The sequence below is a fragment of the Chiloscyllium plagiosum genome, unplaced genomic scaffold (assembly GCF_037043375.1).
Source record: "Chiloscyllium plagiosum isolate Xiang-an unplaced genomic scaffold, Cpla_swu_hap1 HiC_scaffold_12, whole genome shotgun sequence".
In the NCBI taxonomy this organism is placed as follows: domain Eukaryota; kingdom Metazoa; phylum Chordata; class Chondrichthyes; order Orectolobiformes; family Hemiscylliidae; genus Chiloscyllium; species Chiloscyllium plagiosum.
This window is the reverse complement of record NW_028270150.1, coordinates 17,958,903-17,979,274: the sequence shown is the minus strand read 5'-3', so window position 1 is coordinate 17,979,274 and position 20,372 is coordinate 17,958,903. Positions and strand designations below refer to the sequence as shown.

The following is a 20,372-nucleotide window of genomic DNA, read 5'->3' as shown; positions in this document are numbered from 1 at the left end:
ACATGATGTTGACGTTATACTTTTTGTTTTATTTTTCTTGTGGGATGTTGACATCACTGGCAAAAAATTTGTTGCCCATTCCTGATTGCCCTGGAAATGGACGTGGTGAGCTGCCTTCTTGAATTGTTGTAAACTTTCCGGTATGTTATATCTGTAGCATAGCTAGGTAAGGAGTTCCAGGAACAAGCACAGAAAATGCTGGAACAACTCAGTAGGTCTGGATTCATCTGTGGAAAGAGAAACAGAGTTAATGTTTCGAGTCTGATGTGACTCTTCTTCAGAACTCGTGAATGTAGGTGGGAAGAGACCAAATGAAGGCTGGGGAGGAGTGAGGAAATTGAGTCAAAATAGGAAGAATCAAATTCAGTGGGGCAGAAACAGTATGTAAATTTCTTTGCAATTCTGCAGTGTCGTAACTCAGAAGCCACTTAACAGACATAGAAGCCCCAATTTGCAACAAGTTTACAGACCCATTACAGTTGTTGCTGTGATTTCCTGCACATTTCAGCTAGTTTAAAAACTTACTGCAAGATGCTGCGGTGATCTGCTTATTTGTGTCCTGCTTGGAATAAATTTTTAGCAAAAGACATGGTTGTTTTTGTCACAGTCAGATGCAACTCTTACCTTTTGTGGGTTGCTCTGCTCCACCTAGTGGTGGCACTGACAATCACATCAGCCTTACAAAAAAACGAGAAAACACAGCCCACTTATACATCTCAACAATTTGCTACAACATGGAGCAGTGGAGGAAAACAGCATTCACACATTTCCTGAGAATCTAAGTAACTTCTGGTAAAGAAAGAGAAAGATAGGTTAATAGGTCGAGATGAAGGAAGGTGGTTGATGTGAAACAGTCACTGGCATAAACCAGTTGGGACTGAACGTCCCATTTCTGAACTGAAATGCTGCTTACACACAATTCTACGTGAAGTCAATTTCCTACCATATGGTATTCCAAGATGCTCCTGCTCTTTCCGATAACCCTCGAGGGCTGCTGCCCATCGTGTCACTTGCTCAGATGTCTCGTCTGGTATAGCTGTCAGTTGTTTTGAGCCGTCCAATGTGATCACTTGTGCTTCCTCCACAAGCTGGGCCTCGGCACCTGCATGGTGTGCCGCATCAGGATCGATGACAACCTCAACTGTTTCAACCGGCTTCACAATCTCCAGGATGTTGAGCTTCGGCTCCACTCCTGCTAAACGTAACAATCCTTAACGACCAACAATCAGATAAGACAACCACCCTAAACCCCCACCCCCTTCAACAAGGGATAAACAAATAGTCAAACTACAGGATTACCTTAATAAATTTGCATGTAACTGGCAGATTAACTGTGCAAATAAAAGTGAGGTGGGGGATGAACAAGGAATCTTTTTCAAAATAAAAAGCTACAAAGAGTAGAGGAGTAATGTTAACAGATAAATCACAAGAAGTAAGGTGACAAGGTTGTAAAGATAACAAGGACTGAGCTTTATTTCGAGAGAGGATTAAACATGTAAGTGCCTTCAGTCAGAATGTATTTGCCGAGTGCCTCAGACACCATCATCACCAATCCTGGGTATGTCCTGTTCTACCAACAGGACAGGTCCTTCGCAGGTGGTGGCATAGCATTATACAATTGGAAGGAAGTTGCCCTGGGAGTCCTCCCACATGACTCTGGACTTAAATAGTATTACGGCCATCAGATCAACACAGGCAAGAAACCTCCTGCCGATTACCACCTACTGATCACCAAACCGTTTCCGTTTGGCAGGGAGACTAGGACCCATGGGCACAGCCGTAGAATTTGAGCGGGTCAATTTAGAATGGAAATAAGGAGACATTTCTTCAGCCAGACAGTGGTGGGCCTGTGGAATTCATTGCCACGGAGCAGTGGAGGCTGGGATGTTAAATGTCTTCAAGGCAGAATTGATCAATTCTTGATCTCACAAGGAATTAAGGGCTACAGGGTGAGTGCGGGTAAGTGGAGTTGAAATGCTCATCAGCTATGATTGAAATGGAGTAGACTCAATGGGCCGAATGGCCTTACTTCCACTCCTATGCCTTATGGTCGTAAACCCCAATCCTTCTCTCTGTTAAACACCACTATGAAGTTGCACTGATGGAGGCAAGAGTAGCTTGGTAGCATACTATGGACTGATGTCATAGCTGCTAGACTAGGCCTGTAGCATGTGGTGAGACAAGGGATAAAATATAGCTGACCTCATCCGCACGAACCTACTTGGAGTAGATACACCTGCCCATGATAGTATCAGTAGGAGTGACTGTTGTACCGTATGGCCTTTGTGAATTCTAAGTCCATCTTCAGATCAATGATACCCTTCATCATGCCACGTGGCACGACTACCATGCTGAATGAGATAGACTTCAAACACATCTAGCAACTCAAGATAAGGCACCCAGGAGGCTCTTTGGGCCATGAGCAGAATTCTATTAATTCGCAATGCAGAATCTTATGCCACTGCATATGCCCCCGTTCTTTCACTACCATCCAGTGGAAGGTCAATCCTGGTTCAATGAAAAATATAGGAGGGCATGCCAGGAGAAGCACTACCAGGAATGTCTTAAACAAAAGTGAACTGTCAACCTGGTCAAGTACAACACAGGAACTCTGTGCATGCCAAGCACATAGCAGTGTGAGACAGACAGGGCTAATGATCCCACAATCAGACTTGCCACATCCAGCTGTGAATTGTTTTAGGCAAATGGATGAAAAAAAACACTTAAGGTACTGCTTCCAGAAACATCCTAATCCTCAAAGACTGAGGAGCCCAGCACGTCAGTGCAAAAGATTAGGCTAACATTTGCAAGCATCTTCATCCAGAAATGCAGAGTCCGAGATCCAGCTCTGACTACCTCTGGAACTCGCCAGCATCACCAATGCCAGCCAGCAACAACTCATTCCACGTGACATCAAGGAATGGTTGAAAATTATCAACTGCTACAAAGTCTATTAGCACTAACTACATTCTGGCAACAGTATTGAAAGCTTGTGTTTCAGAACTTGTCACACCCCTAGACAAACTGTTTCAATACAGCTTCAACTCAGGAGAAAGTGAGGACTGCAGATGCTGGAGATTAGAGTTGAAAAATGTGTTGCTGGAAAAGCGCAGCAGGTCAAGGAGCAGGAGAATCAACGTTTCAGGCATAAGCCCTTCTTCAACTTCAACTCAGGCACCTACCGACAGTGTGGAAAATAGGTCAGATATGTCGTGTTCATTAAAACACGACAAATCTAACCTGACTAATCAGTCCACTCACCATCATCCACAAATGGGGGAACGTGTTGATAACAATGTTATGAAGTGTCACTTGAGTCATAGAGATGTACAACACGAAAACAGACCCTTCGGTCCAACTCATCCATGCCGATCAGATATCCCAACCCAATCTAGTCCCAACTGCCAGCACCTGGATCCATTGTGGGCGGCACGATGGCACAGTGGTTAGCACTGCTGCCTCACAGCGCCAGAGACCCGGGTTCAATTCCCGCCTCAGGCGACTGACTGTGTGGAGTTTGCACGCTCTCCCCATGTCTGCGTGGGTTTCCTCCGGGTGCTCCGGTTTCCTCCCACAGTCCAAAGATGTGCAGGTCAGATGAATTGGCCATGCTAAATTGCCCGTAGTGTTAGGTAAGGGGTAAATGTAGGGGTATAGGTGGGTTACGCTTCGGCGGGTCGGTGTGGACTTGTTGGGTCGAAGGGCCTGTTTCCACACTGTAATGTAATCTAATCTAACCCTCCAAACCCTTCCTATTCATACACCCATTCAGATGCCTTTTAAATGTTGCAATTGTACCAGCCTCTACCACTTCCTCTGGCAGCTCATTCCATACACGTACCACCCTCAGCATGAAACAATTGCCCTTTAGGTTTCTTTTATATCTTTCCTCTCTCACCTTAAATCTATGGCCTCTAGTTCTGAACTCCCCCACCCCAGGGAAAAGACCTTGTCTATTTATCCTATCCAAGCCCCTTTTGACTTCATAAACCTCTAAGGTCACCCCTCGGCCTCCGGCGCTCCAGGGAAAACAGCCCCAGGCTATTCAACCTCTTCCCTACAGCTCAAACCCTCCAAACATGACAACATCCTTGTAAAACTTTTCTGAACCTTTTCAAGTTTCACAACTTCCTTCTGATAAGAAGGAGAACAGAATTGCATGCAATATTCCAACAGTGGCCAAACCAATGTCCTGCACAGCTGCAACATGACCTCTCAACTCCTGTACTCAGTACTCTGACCAATAAAGGAAAGCATACCAAATGCCTTCTTCACTATCCTATCTACCTGTGACTCCACTTTCAAGGAGCTATGAACCTGCGCTCCAAAGACTCTTTGTTCAGCAACACTCCCTCAGACCTTACCATTAAGTGTATAAGTTCTGCTAAGATTTGCTTTCCCAAAATGCACCACCTCGCATTTATCTGAATTAAACTCCATCTGCCACTCCTCAGCCCATTGGCTCATCTGATCAAGATCCTGTTGTAATCTGAGGTAACCCTCTTCACTGTCCACTACACCTCCAATTTTGGTGTCATCTGCAAACTTACTAACTGTACCTCTTATGCTCACATCCGAATCATTTATATAAATGATAAAAAGTAGAGGACCAGCACCGATCCCTGTGGCACTCCACTGGTTACAGGCCTCCAGTTTGAAAAATAACCCTCCACCACCTGCCTCTGTCTTCTACATTTGAGCCAGTTCTGTCTCCAAATGGCGAGTCTTCCCTGTATTCCATGAGATCTAACCTTGCTAATCAGTCTCCCATTGGAACCTTGTCGAATGCCTTACTGATGTCTATGTAGATCACGTCCACCACTCTGCCCTCATCAATCCTCTTTGTTACTTCTTCAAAAAACTCAATCGTTTGTGAGACATGATTTCCCACACACAAAGCCATGTTGACTATCCCTAATCAGCCCTTGCCTTTCCAAATACATGTACATCCTGTCCCTCAGGATTCCCTCCAACAACTTGCTCACCACCGACGTCAGACTCACTAGTCTATAGTTCCCTGGCTTGTCCCCATCACCTTTCTTAAATAGTGGCACCACGTTAGCCAACTTCCAGTCTTTCGGCACCTCACCTGTGACTATTGATGATACAAGTATCTCAGCAAGAGGGCCAGCAATCATGTTGACTTAGTCAATAATAACTGTCCACCGTGCTGAGTTTGGGCTTTGCCCAGTCCATTCAGCCCCTGACCTCACTATAGCCTTGGTCCAAACATGGACAAAACTCCAGGTGGGAGACATGGATGGCTGCCCTTTTTCATCAAGGCAGCACCTGACCAAGCACCATTTGTGACTCCTCGGATACTGAAGCAATCCATGTAGTAAGATGTGGACAATATCCAGACTGGGCAAATTACTGGCAAGTAACAATCTCACATACCGTTGTCAACAAGACAGGAGACAATCACTGCCCCTCGACAATTCAATGGTGTTTCCATCATTGAATCCCTCCGCATTAACAACTTAGTGCTAACCACTGACCCAAAACTAAACTGGAAGGCGCCATATAAATACAATGGCAACAAGAGTAGCTCAGAAATCTGCTTCTGACTCCCCGAAACCTGTCCACCGTACACAAGGCACAGATCAGGAGCATGACGGAATACTCTCCATTGCCTGGATGATTCCAGCTCCAACAATACTGAACAGTCTTGACACCAACCAGGTCAAAGCAGACTACTCGACTGGCACCCCATCTACCATCATACATATTCACTCCCTTGCACAGATGCAGCAGTACGTACCACCTACAAGACGCACTGCAGCAACTCACCAAGGCTCTTCCAACAGAACCTTCCAAACCCATAATCGCTACCACTCAGAAGGACCAGAGCAGCAAATACATGGGAACACCATCATCAGTAAGCTCCCCTCCATACCATCAAACTTTTGTCTTATTCACTCATGGGATTTGGGTTTTGCTGGCCGAACCAGTATTTATTGCCAATCCTTATTTATCGAATCATACAGCACAGAAACAGGTCCTCCGGCCCACCACATCTATGCCGACCAACAAACACCAAACCACACTAATCCCATTTCACTGAATCTGGTTCATTGCCGGCTATACCCTGGCAGTTTGAGTGCTTATCGAGATGGGAGTATGTCTGCCTCACCACCCCCTCAGGCAGCACAGTCTATATTTCTACAACTTTTTTTCTCTCTACAGATCTGCTCTAAACCACCTTAAACCTATGCTCTCTATTCTTAGACATGCTTGCCATGGGGGTAAGGATCTCATGATCTACTCTCTCTGTGACTCTCATAATTTTGTATACCTCAATCAGATGCCCCCTCCCCTTCTCAACCTCCTCTGCTCCAAGGTAAACAAACCCAGCCTGTCCAGTCTCTCTTAACTGAGACTTTCCAGCCCAGGTAACATCCTGGTGAATCACGTTACTTTTGAGAAGGTGGTGATGAGTTGGTGGCTACTTGGAAATATACTGCCACTCCTTCATGATCTCTGGACCAACTCCTGGAACTTGCTTCCTATCAGTACTGTGGTGAACCACATCACTTGGACTGCAGTGGTTTGGGAAGGTAGCTCATCGCCTGAGCATCTTCAGGACAATTATTGATAGGCAGCAAAAAGGTAGCCTAGCCCTAACCCATTCATCCACATCCTATGAATGAATAAGATGAAAGATATACTTTTGAGGCTAGATAAAGAGGAATAGGAGGAGACTTATGTTGACCAATAGATGGAATGGTCAGTTTCAATGATGGATACAGAGGAACTTGGATTATCTGAAGGACACGGGCAGGGAGAATTTCTTTCGGTTAAATGAATTCCAGATAATCGAATGTCGGATACCATAATTTAGCCGAGCATTGGGACCTTGCGATCTTGCCAGATAATCCGATATTCAGATAAACGAGGCTCCTCTGTATTCTAAACAAGACAACACAGTATCAACAGACGAAACAGCAGGGTCAGTTTCTGGTTTTGGTCAAGCTAACTGATCCCATCTAGGCTTCTGAGTTTTTGCAGGCCCTCTACCATGGCCTCAGTGCTCAGAGGGTCCGCAGTGGGCGAGGAGAGGTGGCTAAACTGGTGGGAATTGTAAAACGAATTCAAATACTATAGGAAAAAGTCTAGGAAACATCAAAAGCTGATCTTTCATCTGCCTGGCAACCAGACGTGGCAAAGGTAGAAATTTAACTTGGGGCTATCACCAGTAGCCCACTGACACAGGATTATCAGCACATTAAGCTGGCATTCCAAACAAGCTCCTAATGCAGGTCCAGTAAGGCTCTTGACAGCTGGAGGGAGGAGGGTGATGAGGAGGCAGAGTAAAAAAAAAAACGAAAGTAAAAAAAAAATCAATCTGGGAATATTCCAAACATTTCTGATTGCAATCAATCAATCAGTCTGGTTAGATCATGCTTCCTGAATAGGAAAAAAATGTAAATCTTGAGCACAGAATGCAATGCAAGATCAAGCTGTTACAAGTTTTAGACCAAATTTACCTTGTCTGGAAATGACTTCCACGCTGAGCTGAACAGTGCCATCAGTTTTCACTCCTTGGTCAAACAAACTACGATTAGGATCCAGCTAAAATGTAAGATGACAAAGCAAGAAACATTCTTTGATTCGCAGGGCATTCCAAGTCTAATTCATCTGATGTTATTCTACAGTAGAAGGAAAAGTTGATGATTATTAATATTGAAACTTGAAATGAAGTAGAAGCTAAACCACTGTCCATATCACAAAAGAGAAAATGGCGACTTGAGTACTCTCCACTGGAAAAGGGACATTAAAAAGAGTGCTGGGAAGAGTGGCCTGTAGCTCGTATCGCAGAGAGGCAGTCTGGGAAGAGTGGCCTGTAGCTAGTATCGCAGTGAGGCAGTCTGGGAAGAGTGGCCTGTAGCTAGTATCGCAGTGAGGCAGTCTGGGAAGAGTGGCCTGTAGCTAGTATCGCAGTGAGGCAGTCTGGGAAGAGTGGCCTGTAGCTAGTATCGCAGTGAGGCAGTCTGGGAAGAGTGGCCTGTAGCTAGTATCGCAGTGAGGCAGTCTGGGAAGAGTGGCCTGTAGCTAGTATCGCAGTGAGGCAGTCTGGGAAGAGTGGCCTGTAGCTAGTATCGCAGTGAGGCAGTCTGGGAAGAGTGGCCTGTAGCTAGTATCGCAGTGAGGCAGTCTGGGAAGAGTGGCCTGTAGCTAGTATCGCAGTGAGGCAGTCTGGGAAGAGTGGCCTGTAGCTAGTATCGCAGTGAGGCAGTCTGGGAAGAGTGGCCTGTAGCTAGTATCGCAGTGAGGCAGTCTGGGAAGAGTGGCCTGTAGCTAGTATCGCAGTGAGGCAGTCTGGGAAGAGTGGCCTGTAGCTAGTATCGCAGTGAGGCAGTCTGGGAAGAGTGGCCTGTAGCTAGTATCGCAGTGAGGCAGTCTGGGAAGAGTGGCCTGTAGCTAGTATCGCAGTGAGGCAGTCAGGGAAGAGTGGCCTGTAGCTAGTATCGCAGTGAGGCAGTCAGGGAAGAGTGGCCTGTAGCTAGTATCGCAGTGAGGCAGTCAGGGAAGAGTGGCCTGTAGCTAGTATCGCAGTGAGGCAGTCTGGGAAGAGTGGCCTGTAGCTAGTATCGCAGTGAGGCAGTCTGGGAAGAGTGGCCTGTAGCTAGTATCGCAGTGAGGCAGTCTGGGAAGAGTGGCCTGTAGCTAGTATCGCAGTGAGGCAGTCTGGGAAGAGTGGCCTGTAGCTAGTATCGCAGTGAGGCAGTCTGGGAAGAGTGGCCTGTAGCTAGTATCGCAGTGAGGCAGTCTGGGAAGAGTGGCCTGTAGCTAGTATCGCAGTGAGGCAGTCTGGGAAGAGTGGCCTGTAGCTAGTATCGCAGTGAGGCAGTCTGGGAAGAGTGGCCTGTAGCTAGTATCGGAGTGAGGCAGTCTGGGAAGAGTGGTGTGTAGTCAGTATCGCAGTGAGGCAGTCAGGGAAGAAATAAAATTGGGGGTGGCTCAGTGGTTAGCATTGCTGCCTCACAGTGCCAGGGATCCATGTTCAATTCCAGCTTCGGGTGACCGTCTGCGTGGAGTTTGCATACTCTCCCCACGTCTGCATGCGTTTCCTCCGGATGCTCCAGTTTCCTCCCACAATTGAAAGATGTGCAGGTTAGGTGAATTGGCCAGTCTAAATTGCCCATAGTGTTCAGGGATGTGTAGGTTAGATGCATTCGTCAGGGGTAAATGTTGAGTAATAGGGTAGGGGAATGGGTTTGGGTGGGATACTCTGACGGTCCATGTGGACTTGTTGGGCTGTAAGGCCTGTTTCCACACTGTAGGGATTCTATGATTCTATAAGCTTCTTATCAGAAGTATCAAATGCAAAACAAGAAGCTATTATCTTTTCTCCTTTATCAACCCAGCAACGCACAAGTTTAATGAAAGATGCTCAGTAAAATAATTAGAAGCATTCAAATTTACCGCACTGATGGACACAATTTGACCCATTTTCCAAGTATTCCCTCCTTGTTGAAGCAATCCAATATCCTTTATCAAGGAATTCTGCGGCCCAGTAATGGTCCCAGTGAGGTTTATGTTAAATCTCTCCTCATCCTGACAATTTTACATTGACAATACTTCATCAGCAAACAAGGAAATCATCTTTTGTGAAAACGTTTCATAATCAGGGAAGGAAATCTGATCTGAGCTGAGCTTTATGTCTCTCCAGGCCCACAAGAATGAGACGGACTTAAAAGGCTTCCTGAAGGAGCCGACAGCTTCCAGCAGTATAAGAAAGCACAATAAATGCTGGTCTTGGCAGCTATACCCACATCCTGTTGTGAAGTTAAAAAGACATGCCATGGGAGGTGCTAAAATGGTGCTGCAGGACTCGAACAGGACAAGAGAGAAATTAATAGAAGTAACTGGTAAGAAAGAAATTAGAGGGGCCAAGGGGCCTACTCCTGTTCCTCATTTATATGTTTGTAACAAAACTGAGTCAAAGAGGCAGGTTGTGATGAACTACTGAAGCTGCAGAAGGAAACAAGAGATATAGCTTCTAGTTTCCCTGCATTATGGCAAAGGAGATGACAAAGTGGCTTTCACTCCCTATGCATAGCTCCTTGAAGCAACCAAAAAGCCCTACGAATAGATCCAGTGGATTGGCCCTTGCTGAGGAACACCTCGCACAAACAATATGGAGTAGGAATTCATCTGTGTAGGAAATTGGACAGCCATTTTCTTCCAATGTCACTGAGTGCAACACTCAAAGATATTTTGACTCTCCTAATAAAATGTTTTTAAAATCTTATTGTTTACCAGAATATCTTGCAGACAAATCTCGTGTGCTTCCAAGGAACACTGAAGACGTGGTTCTAACAGCTTCTTGAGGTTTCCAATGGGCTCATTGATATCAATGGACTGGCTCACAAACTCTGCTGTGGTGATAGTTGTTTGCTCTGCAATGCTGAAAAACAAACAGAAAGATCAAAAACTTCAAACAAAAAAAAAAGTTTATTCTAGTTCATAATTAAAATTGTTCTAAAAAGTGAGCAACTGAGATTACATTTTGTGCAGGTTCCTGTAATAGAAAAATAAACCAGATATCTCGTCTCAACAACTCATCTTGGTCCTCATCTCCTATTCCGACAGGTTGCTTTTGAGTTTACGGCACTATTCAAATAGATCGTGGTCAATCAACATCTTAATTCTATTTGCCTATTGTGGCTCCATCTCGCTTAGCTAACGAAAAATGTTAAGATCCAGTGCATCTACCTCTGAGCCAGGAGGAAAGGGTTCAAATCCCACCTGCTCTAGAGGCGTACAATAATATCTCTAGACAGGCTGATTAGAAATTATTGATCTAAATTGTTATGTGTAATTTCAAAGTTTGAGGATGACAAACTTGGAGAATTGTAAACTACGAGAAGGGCAGTGTAGAACTTCAAAAAGGCACCAACACTTTGGCAGAGTGGGGCATGGATTTCAAATGGAGTTCAATGCAGAGAAGTGTACAAAGAACATACTGAATAAGTAGAAAATAAAGGGCACTGATCCAAAGGGTTTGCTGGAGCAGGGAGACGTGGGTGTTTACATACACAGATCATTAAAGAGGGATAGGATAGGTAGAAAGAGCTGTTAATAAAGCATAACTATTCTAAGTTTCATTTATAGGGTCGTACAGTACAAGTGCAAGAAGGTTATGATGATTGTATCTAAGAGAAGGTTAGGCCTCAGATGCAGCATTGTGTGGCACATTCTATTGGAAGGATGCAAATGTACTGGAGAGTGAAGAGGATGTTTAAGAAAATGGTTCCAGTGATGAGACGTTTCAGTCAGGAAGAAAAACTGAAAAAGTTGGGATTGTTTTCTTTGGAGAGTTTGATTGAAGTTTACAAAATCAGGGGTCTGGACAGAGTGGATAGGGAGAAACTGTTTGCAATTGGAAACGGGTTGAGAAGCATAGGGCATAGTTTCAGTCTTTTGCAAAAGAAGCAAATGTGAGGTGCAGATAAATACTTTTTCACATAGCAAGCAGTTCAGGCACAGAATACAATGCCTGAACTGTAGCGGAGATAGGTTCAGTTGAAGCATTTAAGGGGGCTTTTGATGATCAGTTAAATAGAACAACATATAGGGTTACAGTGAAAAAGCACGAGATTGGCAGCAGGTTAAAATGCTCAGACAGCTGTGGCAATTTCAATGGGCAGAATGGCCTCCTTCTGCACCATCACAATTCTATGATTTTTGGGGTATATAATTCCAGACTTTTACTGTTTTTATCTAACAAAAATGTGTTTCCTGATCTGAGTCCCAGTGGTCTGGTATTTATTTAAGATTAGGATGCCAGATTCTTTTTATTAAGCTGAGTGGCCAGTGATAAGCAGTACCTTTCTTGCCTGATTCTTTATTTAGACCATGCAATATAGGATTAGAATTAGGCCACTCTGCCCATTGAATTTACTCTCCATTCTGTATTGTTAAAAGATTAAATGGGAATCTCTGTCTGGACATTCATGTAATATTAAAGGGTTAAACTGCACTGCCTTTGGGTGGGGACGACAGCCATGAAAGAATGAGGATGACTATCCATTGGGGAGAAAGTGAGGGCTGCAGATGCTGGAGATCAGAGCTGAAAATGTGTTGCTGGAAAAGTGCAGCAGGTCAGGCAGCATCCAAGGAACAGGAGAATAGACGTTTCGGGCATAAGCCCTTCTTCAGGAAGGGCTTATGCCCGAAACGTCGATTCTCCTGTTCCTTGGATGATGACTATCCATTGTAAATTACACTTCATTTAGACAGTCATTTGCTATTACTCTCCTGCTATTGTCAAGTTAAACTATCAATTCAATTTCTTCCATTCAGAAATGCTTTCTGGTCAGAGGTACATCGCATCTGCATTGTCTTGGGAACTCGTTGAGTCAGGAAATCGTCTGCATAACGATTCCCCAGGATTAGGGTATCAGCATTTGCATTATCCCTGAGGATGATCTCAGCCTGCCATTGTACCTGGGGCTGCATGTGACTGTGAGGAACAGTGGGTTGTCTTGAATGGCGTATGACTGTGGGGGAGTGGCCAGAGTATCTGTGAGCATTGCCACTGACTTGTATAAAGGGGATGTGTTATTTGTCGAGTGCCTCACTTTGATCCAACTTCGCACGCCTGCGAGGGGGGGCAAAGAGGGTCACCTAACTTGTACAAGCTTTAATAAACTTTAACTGTTTGCAGAAGTTGGCGTGTGCAAATTGCATCTCGTGTGCGAAATCTTGGGAAAAGAACCTAACAATTCGATCTTTGTTGATATGCTTCAGTTCCATTCTCCTGCCTTCTCTCTGTAACCCTTGATCCCCTTATTAATCAAGAACCTTTGTGTCTGTTTGAAGTACATTCAATGATTTGACATCAACAGCCCTCTGTAGCGATGAGATCCACAGATTCATCACTGTCTAGCTGAAGAAATTCCTCCACAGCTCAGTTCTTAAAAGGGTTGCCCCTTCAATCTGAAGCAGTGCACTCAAGTCAGAGTCTCTCCCACCAAGTGGAAACATCTTCGGCATGGCTCATTCTATCCAGGCCCCTCAGCATTCTGTAAGTTCCAATCAGATCTCCCTGCTACAACCTTCTAAACTCTGCTGCATCCCAAATGCAGAGTTCTCACCTGCTCCTCATATGACAAGCCCTTCATTCCTGGGATCATTCTTGTGAACCTCCTCAAAGGCCAGGAAATTCTTCCTTAGATATTGGGCCTAAAAGTGTTCACACCACCCCATTAGAAAGGATAAGTTTCCTTGCACCAATACCAATTAAATTATTATACTATTTTAAACATTTGGATCAAATCAACTGTCAGTCTTCAGTACACAAGGGAACATAATCCAAATACTGAAATGTTTGAGCAGAATACTGACAGATTTCTTGAAAAAAATTCTTAGAAGGTATATTGCTCACAACAGGGAAGGACTGGATATGAGACTTGTTTTAATAGGACCACTAGTAAAAAGATTTGTGGGATTTTCTAATTTGGTTTTATGACCAGAGTCAACAGCACAAAATCGGTCTCTCATCTTCACACTCGGCCTGTGTTCTAAATCAGCCGACTGGAGAACAAAGCAGAATTATCCCCAGGGCGACAAACCACAATTTGGAGGTCATGGTCAAACCTTATTGTTTAGTGCAGAGAAAAGCGAGCTTCATTCTGCATCTAAGTATACTTGCTCTGTCCTTGCTGTTGCCAAAAATGCCCTGTTTTCCAGCTACAGACAGTTCCTCTCCACAGTCAAAAACAAATTAATAATTGTTTCTATTGTTAGAAAGAAAACAAAATCAGTGAACAAAAGGAATTCTTACAAATTTCAAACAATCGCCCTGAACAGTAAGCCCATTGAGAGTGTGTTGCCTGTGGAAATGTTTCTGAGCATACCTCTCCTCTGTGCAGTGCCGTTTCTCCTCACCATCTATTTCTATTTCTATTTCTGCTGATCTCTTCGTCATGGTTGTGTGATCTGGAACTCACAATCTGTGTTTAAAATAAAATGAGAGACATTTTTCAGCAAAGAAAGTTCTGCACAATTAATCTGAGAAATGAAGCACATGTGAAGGGTTGGGACGCTGCAGAAATAAATTGAACTGTCAAAACAACTGATGTAGCAGTTTCCTACCACAGCATTATTTTATTCTCTCTACCCTCCCCAACTCTATTCTCATATTCAAGGTGCTGATTCACATTGGATTCAAGTTCCTCTTTGGAGTCCATTCTTCACATGTGACTACTTATGCATATCTTTCAGATTAGATGCTAAACCGAATCTCTCAAATGGATGTGAAATATGCTGTGGCATTATTTTGAAGAGGATCAGAGGAGTTATCCCTGGCGTCTTTCAATACTTAACCCTCAATCAAAATTAAACAAACAGATTATTTGGCCATAATCACATTGCTGGTGTAGTTGTGCTTCCCAGATGACAAAAGTGACGACATCTCAAAAGTAATTAATTAGCTGTAAAGCATTTTAGGGTGCCTCAAAGTTGTAAAAAGTGCTATAGAAATGCAAGCTGAGTCCGAAACAGCTGCAGTCATTTCAGTTGGCATGACATGGCACTGGATCACTCAGTTTATTCATGTAATGACATTATTTTATGAGTGTGTGGAGTGGAGAGAAGACAGAACCTCAAAGACACTTTCAGACAAAACACAACTACTTACATTTCCACATCTTTGGATAGAGTAGTGCCCTCGACCTGGAATGAGGTTTAAGGCACTTTCAAACTTAATTTGCTGTTTCATGTATTTCCAGATCTACCCTCAACCAAACAATAGTAATGTTATTTTTTAGATGTCAGCTTAATGATACATCAGGCAGCTGCTGTTTGTCTTATCAAAATGTTAAAATCAGCAGCTTGTCACAAGGGGTTTAAAAAAAAAACGGTTTCAGAATCTACCACGACCTCCATGGTTATAGGCAGTGATTAGCTTGGCAGTCAGTTATACTGATTGAGCAAATCCATTTTCACCGGTAGGAAATTATCTGATGTGAGCCAGGGCTACAGGTGGGGCACTTCAATTGGCTTTAGGAACAAAGAATTAACTGTTTCAAATTTCCTGATGAAGGGCTTTTGCCCGAAATGTCGATTTCAAAGCTCCTTGTATGCTGCCTGAACTGCTGTGCTCTTCCAGCACCACTAATCCAGAATCTGGTTTCCAGCATCTGCAGTCATGGTTTTTACCCTGTTTCAAATTAACCCTCAGCACAATATAGAGGGAACATAAAAACTTGAAAAGGTCAATTTTTTTCGTGCTCTGATGTGAGCAGAGAGGCTGTCTCGCCAGCAAGAGAAACAGCTGACCAAGTGTCCGCACATGTAAAATCTGCACTAATGGCATAAACTACAAACACCCTGCTCTTTTAACATCACATTCCCAATTTGCTTTTGTAAATCACACAACCATGTCTGCAACAAAATCCATCTGACTGCCAGATTAGTTTTCACATTAATGAGATTACGACATAGCATTTTTTAATGCACCTAACAAATTAGATAGCCCCAAGTCTTCATTCAGCAGAAAAGCCCAAATCCTGTAGATAAAGGCTTTTTGAATAATTATACCTCAAGGTTAAGGGAAACAGTCTCTTAAGACTCCTTGGTGACCCATCAACCTTATCCAATGCTTGACTTAGCAACACAGAGCAAAAACTCACAGCTTTAATCTCGAACACTACAATGTTAACCCATACTAGTAAATTTGATGCTACAATTAACCACAACACAGCTGGCTTGTTGTAAGAGATGGTGAGTCAGGCTGGAGAAAGGAACTAGAGTTTGCGAGTCCAATTGCTTTTTTTTAAAATCACAAAGTGCACAAGTATACTGTATATTGAGTGAGTATAAGGATCAATAGTGGTCAGTTAGATAGGATGCACGTTTTAGTACACTCCACCTGTGGCTGGATACCAACAGGAGCCCTAATTTCCTTAAAGAAATTAACACTTTTGGCAAACCCAAACGAAGGGTCTCCCAAGTGCAGCTTGTGGCTTATAAGTCATGTTTTCTCTCAGTGGGAAATGTCAGTATGTAGCTGCACAAGGCTCAGCCACTCTCTGCATCACACTGAACCCAGATGATGAGCACACACAAATCAACCATGATGCTGGGGAAGGGGAATAACATGAAATCAATGTCCAACATAATCAATTTAAACATCTTTCTAGCAATCAAACTTTGCATTAATTTTACAACAGCGTTTTTCCTTAATTTATAATCCTTCCCCGCATGCTGTGTTAAATCCTTATAAAAAACCACAAATGTGTCAGGACTTAACGTCATTCAGCAATATTAGCTCATAAATGGTAGAGTATTTTTCTTAAATTAGAGACATTTAGTTCCACTCTCAGTTTCTCTTCTTTCTTCAAGGCAATTTGAAATTAATTCAGCTACATTGCAAAGATAAGTTACTTCTGATAAGACGAGAGAAAAGTAAAGACAACTCTGCAATGTCCATTGGCAAAATTTAAAGTCTGTAAAGAGCTAATCTAAGTAGATTGCACAGACATTCAATCGGGAATTCAGCAGAAACATTTTTGTACTGGGATTGGTTAGAGTGTTTAGGATGGCAGTGCTTTGGAAGCAGTTTATAAGATTAATACCTGGAATGAATGGTTTGCCTTATGAGGCAAGGTTAGACAGGCTGGGCCTGTATCGTTTTGGAATTTAAAACAGTCAGAGGCAACTTAACTGAAACATAAGACCCTGAGGGGACTTGACTGGGTGGATGCAGAAGGAATGTTTTCTCTTGTGGAATGATCTAGCACGAGGGATCATAGTTTAAAAATAAAGGAGCACCCATTTAAGACAACAATGAGGAAACTTATTTTTCCTCAGAGAGTGGAGTGTCTTTGGAGTTCCCACCCTCAAAATGCAGAATATACAGGAATGCAGAACTGAGGTTAAATCAGATCAGCCAAGATCTATTGAATGAGTGGTGCAGGGGCCATGTTTGCATGTTCATAGAACATGGAACTTGCCACCACATTGGGTAGTTGAGGCAAATAGCAAAGGTTCATTTAAAGGGGACTGGATAAACACATAAGGAACAAAAGGTTGACCTAATTGTGATAAATAAAGTGAAACGAAAGAAAGCATGCATGGTGTATAAACACCCAGCAGTGATCAGTTAGGCTGAAAGACCTTCTTCCGTGCTGGAATCCTATGTGAGTAGGAGATGAGTGAATAATCTAGGTTGATGTTGCAATGTAATAGTAAGAGTGCTTCAGCACTGGAGATGCCATCTGTTGGGAGAAATATTATACTGAGACATTGTCACCTGTTCTGGTGGTTGTTAAAGATCCTATTTTCTTCTGAAGAGTTTTCTTGGTCCCTGGCCAATAATTTCTCATTCAAATGCTAACAGGTTAATCAGCTGTTCATCATATAGCTGCTTACATGATATTTGCCTACATAAGTGCTTTCCTTAAGCATCAGTTACAGGATCAGACACTTCAATACAAAACATATTATAAATGCACATACTGAAGTGCGAACCTAGTCAGAAGAGGAGTGACAGCTGCATTGTCACTGAGAAATTTGTGTACAATTCAAAAGCAATGAGAAACAACGTAAAAATGGAAAATGCTGGAAGTACACAGGAGGTCAGTCCATTTTAAAAAGGGAAAAAGGAATTTAATGAGTCAGGTGAGGATACTTCAATTGAACCTATGATGGCAAACCGGGATTGAAGATAGTATTTGGAGCTGCATACATCAGCTTGTCTCTGTCTCAATTTAAAGATCACACAAGGGACATGCTGCACAATAGCTGAAAATGTCACCTAATTAAATCCAGTGTGACCCAGTAATTGTAAAAACTGTAAACCTAGGAAGAATTCTTTCAATTTTCAGATTTCAAATTACTTAAACAAACTAGTTCACAATAAAAGTACAGCACGTTCCTCAGTCTGCATGCATTGTGCATTGTGCAGACTAAACAGTATCCAGATTTTCTCTTGAAATCCTAACACACATGCTGCCAGCAATGCTGCAATATTGCATGGGCCAAAGTTCATTGCTTGATCAAGGCTGAGCAAATTAAATGTACGAGCAAAATCAGGAATACTGATGCCAATGTTTCAGGAGGGGAAGACTGAAACTCAGAAAATATCCCTAGGTTGGCGGTCCAAGGGAACTTGACAAGTTAATTAAAGGAGGCAGTGCGAAGAATCTTGATTTCAACATAGTGAAGATGTAAGGAAAAGCCATTCCTTCTGTCGTTGGGTCAAAATTCTGGAATTCCCTCCCTAATGGCATTGTCGGTCAACTCACAGCAAGTGGACTGCAGCAGTTCAAGGCGGTAGCTCATCCCTACCTTCTCAAGGGCAACTGGGGACGAGCAATAAATGCTGACCCAGCCAGTAATGTCCACATCTCACAAATGAATTTTAAAAAAATTACAGAAGATTTTGCATTCGTATCTTAGACAAAATTTAAGATGATGATTAACCATAGCAGCACTGATTAGTGCACAGGGATCAGGAGGCAAAGAAAAGGATAGTTATCAAATAATTACTGAATTCAGCACATTCCTCATTAAATACCACAATCGTTCATGTGCATGAAGACTTGAACCTCAGATAATGTTATTTGTTCAATGACACTATTTGGAGTTATGAATTTGCAACCTTTATAAAATATGTCATTGTATTTTTAATGCCAGTTTTAAATCACTGTCTCACTAACAGCAGGCTTGACGTAGGCAACACCACAATATAAATAGTGGGAAGCAAAGTGGTAATGGCTCTGAGCTAATAATCCATAGACTTCCACTAATATGCTGGGACAAAGTGGTTCAAATCCCACCAGGGCAACTAGTGGCACTAAAATTTAATTCATAAATCTGAAATTAAAAGCTTCTTTCATGGAAACACTAGTGACATCATTATTGATTACCATTAAAAACCCAATTGGTCTACCAATATCTTTTAGGGAAGGAAATCTTGTATCCTTGTCTGGTCTGACTTTTTTCATCATTTATACAAATGATTTGGATGTGAGCATAAGAGGTCTAGTTAGTAAGTTAGCAGATTCTGGTCTCCTTCCTATCGGAAAGATGTAGTGAAACTTGAAAGGGTTTAGAAAAGATTTACAAGGAAGTTGCCAGGGTTGGAGGATTTGAGCTATAGGGTCAAAGGTTGCATAGGCTAGGGCTGCTTTTGTTGAAGCATCAGAGACTGAGGGTTGACCTTATAGAGGTTTATAAAATCATGAGGGGCATGGATAGGATAAATAAACAAAGTCTTTTCCCTGGGGTGGGGGAGTCCAGAACTAGATGGCATAGGTTTAGGGTGAGAGTGGAAAGATATAAAAGAGACCTAAGGGGCAACTTTTTCACGCGGAGTGGCAGGTGAATGGAATGAGCTGCCAGAGGAAGTGGTAGAGGCTGGTACAATTGCAACATTTAAAAGGCATCTGGATGGGTATATGAATAGAAAGGGTTTAGAGGGATATGGGCCAAGTGCTGGCAGGTGGGACTAGGTATCTAGTTGGGATAACTGGTCGGCATGGATGAGTTGGACCGAAGGGTCTGTTTCTGTGCTGTACATCTCTATGACTAATAGAAGATTTCAGACTCTCAATTGTCAGCAATGTGATTGACTCTCTACTCCCCTCTGAAAGGGTGCAGCAAGCCATGCTGTTCAAGGGTAATTTGAAAGGCAACAAATGCTAGTCTTGCCAGAAACACTCTCATCCCATGAAAGAGTAGAAAAAAGGGGCTGCTACTCCAGGATTCACATAGCCAATGTTACAATAGGTTGATGTTTTGTCAGACTGTAGCCTTAGACAATTATACAGGACACAAGCGGCCCTGCTAACTTCTCTCCTCTAGTCAATGGTATAGAACGACTAGAAACGTGAAAACCAACACAGCACGACTTTTTAGTGTTGTAGCAAGATACTACAAGTGTTTTTTTTCCCCAATCAATCTATTCAGAGATGTTACGATACACTGCTGGAGCGGGTAGGACTTGAACTCAGGCCTTCTGGCCCAGAGGCAGGGGCACTACTACTGTGCCATAAGAACCCTAAAGCAGGTCTTTTTTCAAAATTTATTCATTCACAGGATGAGGGCTTTGCTGGCTAGGCTGGATTTTATTGCCCATCCCTAATTGTCCAGAGTTTACAGGTCAACATGGAGTCACACATAGGTGACTCCATGTGAAGGATGGCAGTCTCCTTCCCTAAGGATGTTAGTGAACAAGATGGGTTTTTTCCTGACAACCGACAATGAATTCACGGTCATGAGAAGACTCTTAATTCCAGATTTTGATTGAATTCAATTTCTGCCATCTCCTGTGGTTGGACTTGAATCTGGATTCCCAGAATTACCAGGGTCGCTGGATTAATAGTCCAACAATAATACCGAGGCCACCAACCCCTCTC

The 20,372-nt window shown here is 43.1% G+C and overlaps 1 protein-coding gene across 3 annotated transcripts in view; it reads right to left on the bottom strand.

The window, feature by feature from the left end:
* Nucleotides 1–20,372, bottom strand: part of gabpa (GA binding protein transcription factor subunit alpha) — a 74,451-nt gene that overhangs the window by 30,966 nt on the left and 23,113 nt on the right. For 2 of the 3 annotated variants that reach the window (XM_087992472.1, XM_087992471.1), the window contains 4 exons: nt 13,866–13,961; nt 10,264–10,411; nt 7,488–7,572; nt 944–1,195 (listed from right to left, as the gene is read on the bottom strand). In XM_087992472.1, coding sequence (XP_087848598.1) covers nt 944–1,195; nt 7,488–7,572; nt 10,264–10,411; nt 13,866–13,936 — 556 coding nt within the window. In that variant the 5' untranslated portion in view covers nt 13,937–13,961. The remainder of the gene's footprint in view (nt 1–943; nt 1,196–7,487; nt 7,573–10,263; nt 10,412–13,865; nt 13,962–20,372) is intronic. The other variant, XM_087992473.1, reaches the window with a different exon arrangement.